We start from the raw sequence: 9,062 nt of genomic DNA, 5'->3' as shown, positions 1-9,062 counted from the left end.
TACTGCTTTTAAAATGAAGCATTCCTAAACAACTGCTTTAGAAAAACTGATGTGATGATTATCAGTAAGAAGAATAATGGTATGATGAATTAAGGAATGATATGAGGAATCATACCACACAAAAGAGCAACTGAATGCAAGTTCTGCAATAACTAGGCAAAAAGTAAGAGGAAAATTCCAAATAACCTTGTTTTGAAATACTGGATCCTTCTTTGTTTAGCCTTGCCACTTGTCACTGCTTTTCATCTTCCCTCTTACCCAGGCACTTTCTTGCCTGAATCCCACTGGAGCCCCACTGTTGTCCAGCCTGGCAGGACAGACCCTCCAAGCACACACCCCAAGGGCACCACTCCCTCCTCCATCCCCAGATTGACCAGAGGTGCTGCTTCAGAGCCAGTCATTAAAAATTCCTGCATTGGATCATCCCTCCTGACCTGTGCAAGGTGCTGGCTCTTCCAGGACCATTTGGTTTCCTATGGAGAGGGGTGGGAGTGGGCAGGCTGTGGAGCAGCAGCAGAATTTGGCTGTCAGTGCAGCAGCACAGCTTTGGAGGGCAGGAGCCCACGGGGTGCTGAGTTGAAGCCATGCCTGGCTGCTGGCTGTGATTTTGTTAGGATTTCAGAGTACAGGGTTTTACACACTAATCCTGACTGGCAGTTGGAGATTGGTGGTTTCCAACACAGAGTAGCTGATTTCTCTGGGGTGAAACAATACCCCAGTGTGTCTGGGCTGCCTCTACAGAGCCAATAAATCTGTTTTGTTTTGTTTTTCTCCCTCCTTTTCTCTCTCTCTTCCCCCTCCTCCAGGCCAGGACCCACTCCAACTGCTGAAAACCCTTCAGCTTCTCTGGACAAAGCATGAGCTGGGGAAGGTAAGGCTGAGCCCCTGCACACTGCAGTTCCTCTGGGTGCAGAGCATGTCCAGGCACAGGACACTCGGGTCAGATCCACAATCCTTCATGGCTGCTTTCATTCCAGCACTCAGGGAAAGAGCCTCTGCATTTGCAGCTACAAGTGAAAAGAAAAGGTAGCTTTGTGTGATGGGGAGCAGCTCAGGGGCTCCTAGAAAAGAACTGGAGTTTCCAGGGCTGAGTTACAGAATGAAAGAAAATGAAAGTTGCTTGTGTTTTGTTTTAAACACTTTTTTTTTGTCCAGTAAATGGAGGATCTTGGTGGGAGTGGGAGGAATATTTCTAGGAGCTGAAAAAAGAGAGTTGAAGTTGGTAGAGAAGTGCTTTTTGCCAAGTGGATACATCAAAACATTAATATTTTAAGGATTTTTTTTTTATTTTCTGATTTGGTTTGGTTTTGCCTTTTAGCATGGTGAATGCAATTTACACTGCTGTCTAAAATTAGTGCTGTATTTTTATACAGCAACCTGTGGGCTCTCCATCGAGATATCTCATAGGCAGTAAAATATATTTTCTCTAAATTTGTGAGCTTGAAAACTAACAAAAGCAGTAGACACATCAGCTGAGTGGTGAGTTTTCCATGTCTAACTCTGCTGTTCAGGCAGGTTCATAACTGAGATGGTTCCTTTTGTGGGAGATCCAAAACCCTGCAGCTCCCACATAAGCACTCAGAACGTGTCTGTGCCACATCCAGCAGGGCTGAGGACCTGGTGTACATGCTCCATCCGGGGTGTCTGGAGTGTTTAGGCATTTTCCTTGTCTGCTGCTCTTAGACTTTCCATTACTGGTAGTATGTGGTTGCCAGCTGGAATAAACAACTGGAAACCCAGTGTGAGAGGTGCCTTTCCAAATGGTCACTCACTGGCGGAGACTTGAGCTCAGCAACTCTGAAACCTTGAGCTTTCCATCAAGTTTTGTTAGAGCTAGAGGAAAAAAAAATATTATCCTTTAGGTCTGGAGGGCAGTTAATCCCACAAAACAACAGCAGGAAAGAGTAATCATCAAAATTTCTGCACTGGGTTCCCTGGGATCTGTATGTGGATTGGGAAATAAAATACTCTGGAAAATACAAAGTCTGCCATGGAGGTGTCCTTTGGCAGAGAGCACTGCAGTGATTCTGCTGGGGTAGAAAAGCTGGAGGAGCCCCACCAGTCACACATGCAAATCTGTGGATTCAGTTTTTTTCTGAATGGTTGTGGAATCCTCGACTGGTTTGGGTTGGGAAGGAGCTTAAAGCCCACCCAGTGCCACCCTTGCCATGGACAGGGACACCTCCCACTGTCCCAGGCTGCTCCCAGCCCCAATGTCCAGCCTGGCCTTGGGCACTGCCAGGGATCCAGGGGCAGCCACAGCTTCTCTGGGCACCCTGTGCCAGGGCCTCCTCACCCTCCCAGTGAACAATTCCTTCCCAATATCCCATCCATCCCTGCCCTCTGGCAGTGGGAAGCCATTCCCTGTGTCCTGTCCCTCCATCCCTTGTCCCCAGTCCCTCTCCAGCTCTCCTGGAGCCCCTTTAGGCACTGGAAGGGGCTCTGAGCTCTCCCTGGAGCCTTCCCTTTTCAGGGTGATCACCCCCAGCTCTCCCAGCCTGGCYCCAGAGCAGAGGGATTCCAGACCTCAGATCACCTTAGTGGCCTCCTTTAGATTCATTCCTACAGCTCCATGTCTTTCTTCTGCTGGGGGCCCCAGTGGCACTTGGGGTTTGCAGGTCCCCAGTGGGGTTTGCTGTGTGTCCCTCCTTCAGGCTGTGTTCTGGGCAGGAGGGTTTCTCAGCCTGGAGGATGCATTTCTGACCCCAAGGAAAGATTTGAGGGTGTCAGCCCCATGGTGGGGCCAGCTGTGGTGGGGAGACCCAGCAGGAATGTCCCTGTGGGTTCTGTCACATGCTCATCACAGTGTCCCCATGACAGGCTGATCCATGCCCAGGGCTGTGCACTGCCAAGAGGTGTAGACTCCCTTTTGAGGGGCTGGGCTGCCCTGCCCTCTGTGTGCAGCTCAGGTGGGCTGTCCTGCTGCTGCTACCCAAATGTCCAGCCCAAATAACAGGGCAGCTGACTTAAATCCAGCTCAGGCCACTCCAATGCCAGGTGAGTGTCAGGAGCTCCTTTGCCTCTCGCTGTGTGTGCCTGTAGGTCAGTATTGTCAGAACTGGGGTAARTCAGCCCCTTGGTCTCAATTCAGTGACTGTGGGCAGGAGGGTGTCTGCCATGGTGTGACCACAGTTCTGGACCATGGCTATAAGAAATGGTCGTTTCTTACATAGGAATGACAGTTTTGGAATAACCRGGAAGCATCAGCAGACTGCCCAGAGCTGTGGAACAAGAAATAGGGGACCAAAGCTGAATAAAGGAGTGTATAACTTGAGCATCAGCAACATTTTCCTATTCCCATGGTCTGTCAGGCTGTAGAAATCCCCCAAGGAGCATTCCCTGCCATGGGAGTCAATTGAAATGGAAATGGCAATTACACATTTGAGAGGAATCCTTCTCTGGCAGAGGGATGAGCCAGGCAGCGCAGCACTCTTTCCTCTCTGGTTTAGGTGCCTCATGCCCTTTTTGTTCCCTGCCTTTCCCCGTCAGACTGTACATGCCATAGCTKAAGGCTTGCTTGGAGCTTTGGAAGGAGGCTTTTTCCCAGCTCACCACAAAGGCCAGCCTCAGTGCAGATGAGCAGAGTTTGTGCTGCTGGTGATTGTGTCAGTGCTGGGCACTGCTCTTCCTGTGCCTGTGKGACCTGGTGTCTGCTGGACCCCATCCTGCCAAAGCCCAGGCTCAGATTCCAGCCCAAGGAGGAGCTGAGTGGGGTGGTGGAAGCTCCAAATGTGCTGAAGTGGGGGGAAAAAMGCCCTTTCCAAACAGTGCAATGGAGTTGGCGATTTGCTTTGTTTTCCTTTGGCTGTTGTATTGGATGTTTGTGGTTGGATAAAGGGCTCAGCTTTGGCTTCTGCTGCATCTCCCAGTGAAGTTGGAGCCCTGTGTTTAACATGGCAAATTCTTGACACAGGGAAAATTACTTACAGGGAGAATCTCTTATCTAAAGTCACATCTCTGTTAGTCATTGGCTTTTTCATGCTGCCTTTGATAGTCTAGTGAGAAAGAAACAGTTTCTGTCATAAATGATAGGTTCTGTGGGTTTTCCAGACATGAAAGACACTCTGGAAAATGACTGTCTTCCAGTAGAAATTGTCGATGAATAAAAAAAGAACAAAGTCATTGGCAAATTTTCTGTAGATTTTATTTTGTTTTCCATGTCATTCTTCAAACTTTATATTGTTTCCACTGGAAGATCTGAAAGGGGGCCATGAAATCCAGTAAATTACAAGTACTGGCTGCAGCAGGAGTGAGCATCTTTTGGATTTGGCTTTTTAGCCAGAAAAGAAAGAGAGCAGCTGCTCTCAATGATTTCTTGTTTTCCATCTCTGCTTTTGCCCTGCTCCACGCTGGTGATGTACCATGCAGTGAGAGGTCCTGTGTGGGTACTGGGATGCCACTTCCTCACCCTGCCAACACTCCCAGCTCCCTGGAAACTACTTCTAATGTAAACATTATAGAGATATTGCTCAGTACTGCTAATTTATCACTTCTACCAGATGGGGAGTAAGTAGCCTATTAACATTCACAAAGTGAGGGTCCAATTCCTTCACATTTCTAAACACATCACCCTGGGATTCCTAAGATTTATGGCATGGAGTTTTCCCATGTTCTGTGCCCCTTTGTGGGGCCTTTAGGCTCATGGAGGTGTGCAGTGCCCAGAGGGGCAGGAGGTGCTCGGGGAGATTTTGGAGGYTGGCAGTCTGACAGAACTTAAACTCAGATATTTCATTTACTTTGATCTTGAGTGTAAATCCGAACTGTTTTGAGACTCCCAAATATTCCAATTATGGTGAGGAGTGTTGCACCATTGTGGTTGAAGTGAGGATAAGGTCAAATATGCAAGTTTGTGGTGCAGCACTGAGGAGGGGTTCCTGCACTACTCCTTGTAGGTATCTTAGATGATCAACAGGTTTTTGAGCCCAGTTCTCTACCTTCAATATTGCCATTTTCCCAGTAAGACCCCTCTCTCCAGCTCACTTCTTTTCTCCCCCTCCCCCAATCCCAAGCCCCTTTGTCTGCCCCACAGAACAACTTCTCTGTCTTTATGGGATAATTAGTGTGGACAATTGCTGCTTTTCCCATTGGGTTTGAGGTTCAGTGAGCCATGAAGGAATCTGTAATGACATGAAAAGTCACTGGAGGCGCGGATGGTGGCTGAATAGCAACAGTTACCTCTCTGAATAGATTAAATTAAAAAAATAAAGCTTTGTGTTCAGCTGGGGGAAGGGAGGATTCACTAATCTTTTTGTACATGACAATGTGGTTTTGTATCTCGGCAGCTCAAGGAAGAAATCAGGCGGGGCTTTGCCAGACTGGAGGACCCTTTGGCAGGACTCCTGGCCATGCTGGAGAGCAGCAGCGATTGGAAGGGGAAAGGGCATTCCCTGGGGTATTGCATCACCAAAGAGCTTCAGCTTTGGATAAAAGAGCATCCTGCTGTCTCACAGGTTAGAAAAAGAGAAAGCAARAGAGCGGGGAGAGAGGAGAGAGAAATTGATTTGAATGTTCCTCAAGCATCTCCAGTTTCACTTTATTCTTAAGTCCAGCATCTTTTCTGTAGCCTTATACAGAGGACAAGGTGTGAAACTTACAGTGAGATGGTGTTATCTGTGGCATGCTGGCCTGAAAATGAAATCATACTGGAAGCTGTGCTGCCAGAGCTGTTTCCCCTCCAAAGCTGGGATTTCCATCTCTCTGGATCAAACCGCTTTGATCGAGAGTTGCTCTTGCCGCCTKTCCAGGCTGGAGGCTCTCCCACTGGAACCCACATCCCTGCTGTCAGGATAAGCCCAGTTGCAGAAATCTGCTYTATGTGTTCTTCCAGCTCTGCAAATAGAAGCCAGTTACTGTAGGATTGCTTAATTCCTGCCATATGGTGGGAATGCAGAAAATGGGAACAGCCTGCSTTTTCAGCAGCTGAATGATTAGTTCTGTAAAGTTGGGTCATCAGATTGTATGTCCTAATGCTTACCATTCCTTCTGCCTTCAGATATTCTGACCTACTGAGATTTTTCTGTAAGCTTTTGGCTCTGAACTGCAGGATACTCTTATATTTGCATTGCTTCCTTTCCCATTTTTCCAAATGGCTCTGGTTAGATGTTGAGCTCTGCCACTACAGGATCTGCWAAAGTGCAGCAAAGTGCTACTGGCACTGAAATTCCTGTGTCATGAGTGAATGATCACGTGGGAACACAAGGATTAATACCTGTGTCTGTGCATCTTTTTATGGTGCTTTTGCTTTTCCTATCCTTAATGAACGCAGCAGCAAGCCTGGGAATGAAAATGGMATTCTTATGCCTGATAGGTGAGCTSTCCCTGGAGGGGAGCTGCTGGATTCAAAGATTTTTCTGCTGAGAACTGGAGGGGAGAATTTCTGAAAAGCTCTGTTAGCACAGAGGGCATTTTTCCAGTTTCAGATTTTACTTTTGTACAAGGCCCTATCCCTTCTCCAGAATTATCCCACAAACATTTCATGTTCTTAAACTGGATGCTGTGAAAGAAATGTGTATCATATTGTTCTGATTTGTGCTTGCAGACTGTGGGGAAATCGGAGAATCCCTTCCAAAGGAATTCGCTTACTCTGTTTAAACAAGCTGCATTTTCAACCGCTGTTGAATCGCAGCCATCTTTACCAAACCTGTGTTTGATTTTTTTGGTTGTTTTTTGAAGTCTGGCACCAAGCTGAAGAAGCTGCAGGCCCGTGTGCTCGGATTGCTCTCTCAGTGCCCGGCTAATCTGCTTGACCCCCTGATTAGCATTTACCAGCTCCACACAGCGGACCGGAACTATTTGCTTGAACATGTCAGTCATCTTTATCTCCAGGGCAATTACAAAGAGGTGGGTCATGTCTTTCAAATAAATTTACCTTCCCAGCTCTCTGTGAATGTCTGTGTCCTTTTTTTTTTGGATGCATTTCAATGTGAATTCCGTTTCATCCCAGCAGCTGCACGCTGTGAATGCTGCAGCTTAACGTGCTCTTCCCATGTACAGGAGCAGGCTGGGCTCAACCTCGGCTTTTCTGCTGGCTGAGGACAGAATGCTGGGGAATCCTCCCTCCACTCGTTTGCTGACCTTTGAAAGTAATAGGATAATAGACTTTAATTTGGAGAATTTAAGGGGGTAGTTGTGTTCTTTTTTGTTTTCCTTGTCCTTAGCAAGAAAAGAAGGGATGTGAGTCCTTGRTCATAGACCTGCTGTGCTACCTCCAGCCTGCCTGCAGCCAGAGGGCTTGGAAGACCTCGCTGGTGCCACATGACTGCCCCAGACTCAGGTCTCAGTTGGAGAAGTTTCGAAGCCTCTTCACCACTGAGGCTCATATTCCAGATGTGTAACACCTCCTGGGTTTGTATCTGGGTGTTTAACACAGGCAGGAGTTCACCAGACCCAGGATCTGGTGTGTTTTACCCTCTTCTACAGCAGTACAGCATCTCTGGTATGGTTGCCCCATCCTTGGAATTGTTCCAGTCCAGGTTGGATGGGGATTGGAGTGAACTGGGACAAYRGAAGGTGCCCTGCCCATGGCAGGGGTGGAACTGGATGGTCTTGAAGATCCCTCCCAACCATTCTTTGATCTTTCTCTTTTAAAGGCAAAAACATTTGTTTTTCTCCCAGGAGCATTTGGTTCATTTGGATAGTGTAGAACAATTTGATCTTATTTAGCAAAAGTAAAARCTCTAATAGCATTCTTTAAATCCTGTTCTTCTGTAAAGCTGAATTCCTAAGTGAGATCCTAGAATCCCATTCTAGTTGATTTCTTTCAGTACTGAAACAAAGATATTTTGTATTTGATTTGAAATTCCCTGAAACTTACTCTTGTGYTCAAAAAGTTTTTGAATGTGGGTATTTGACAACTGAAACAGAAATGTCTTATTTGACAATATTCAAGTGGGATTTTTAGGTTCGTGGCTCCGAAGATATTTGTTGTTTTTATTAGAAATACAGTTCTTTCTAGATCCAGTTTTAGAAAGCTCTAGGTTTTTTTTTTTGTGGAATTGTTGTTCTGTTTTTTATTTCACAGCAGAGCTCATTTACTGCTCATTCCCAGTGTGAAGAATGGGAAACCTCAACAGCTTCTCAGTCTCAGCCATAACTTTCTTCTAGCTTTGTTTTGTTACCAGAAGGATGAATAGAATTATCTTCAAACATAACAGGAAGTCTTTACTGCCCTTGGGGACTGAAGAAACCTAAGTCAGACTAACCCCAAACAACCTGGAGTTAGGGCTCTGGGTGCCCTGTCTCTCAGCTGGGGCAGTGAAGGAGATTCACATGTAGGATTTTTGGCTCTTCAGTCTCCTACCTGAAAGGACAGAAATTCATAAAAATCCTGGCTGTCATTATTTATTTTCTTGCTGTATTGGCTATAGAACACCAGACATTTTACAGTTCAGTACTTTTTTAAAGGGGCTTAAAAAAAAAGGAGATGACATTTTTCATGGGCAGATAATGATAGAACAAAGGAAACTATTTAAAACTAAAAGAGGAGAAATTTAAATGGTGTATTGGGAAAAAATTTTTCCCTGTGAGTGTGGTGAGGCCCGGTGAGTGTGATGAGGTTGCCCAGAGAGGCTGTGGCTGCCCCTGGATCCCTGGCAGTGTCCAAGGCCAGGCTGGACACTGGGGCTTGGAGCAGCCTGGGACAGTGGAAGGTGTCCCTGCCCATGGCACAGGTGGCACTGGATGGGCTTTCATGTCCCTTCCAACCCAAAGCAGTCTCGGATTCTGTGATTTATTCCAGAGCAGATTTTTCCCTTTGTCTGTGATGTGCAAACCATGAATGTCCTCTGCCCTGAGAGTTAAGGCTCCTTTCCCTCATGGAGGTTTTGAAGAAAGTTCCCTTTGGAAAATGAGATCACAGAGCTCCCAGGGGATGGCCATGGCAATTGTTTGCCTCCCTTGCAGCTGGATTTGGCGGTGCTGGTGGAAGGCTGAACCGGGGCTCAGGGCAGGGCTGAGACAGGACACAGGACAGGAGCAGAGAGGGCTGGGTTGGGGTTCAGCAGCACGGGCTGGGTTGGGGTTCAGCAGCACGGGCTGGGTTGGGGTTCAGCAGCACGGGCTGG

At 47.0% G+C, this 9,062-nt stretch overlaps 1 protein-coding gene across 1 annotated transcript in view; it reads left to right on the top strand.

Moving 5' to 3' along the window:
* Positions 1-806: 806 nt before the first annotated feature.
* Positions 807-9,062, top strand: part of EXD3 (exonuclease 3'-5' domain containing 3) — a gene marked incomplete at its 5' end in the record, with an annotated part of 69,510 nt that continues 61,254 nt past the window's right edge. Inside the window, 3 exons of the mRNA XM_057386138.1 lie at positions 807-871; positions 5,283-5,450; positions 6,673-6,840. Coding sequence (XP_057242121.1) covers positions 807-871; positions 5,283-5,450; positions 6,673-6,840 — 401 coding nt within the window. The remainder of the gene's footprint in view (positions 872-5,282; positions 5,451-6,672; positions 6,841-9,062) is intronic.

This window comes from Malurus melanocephalus, unplaced genomic scaffold, assembly GCF_030028575.1.
Source record: "Malurus melanocephalus ecotype Western Australia unplaced genomic scaffold, MMel_1.1 scaffold_921, whole genome shotgun sequence".
In the NCBI taxonomy this organism is placed as follows: Eukaryota; Metazoa; Chordata; class Aves; order Passeriformes; family Maluridae; genus Malurus; species Malurus melanocephalus.
Note: the sequence above shows the minus strand (reverse complement) of the source record. Positions and strands in the feature narration are given on the sequence as shown.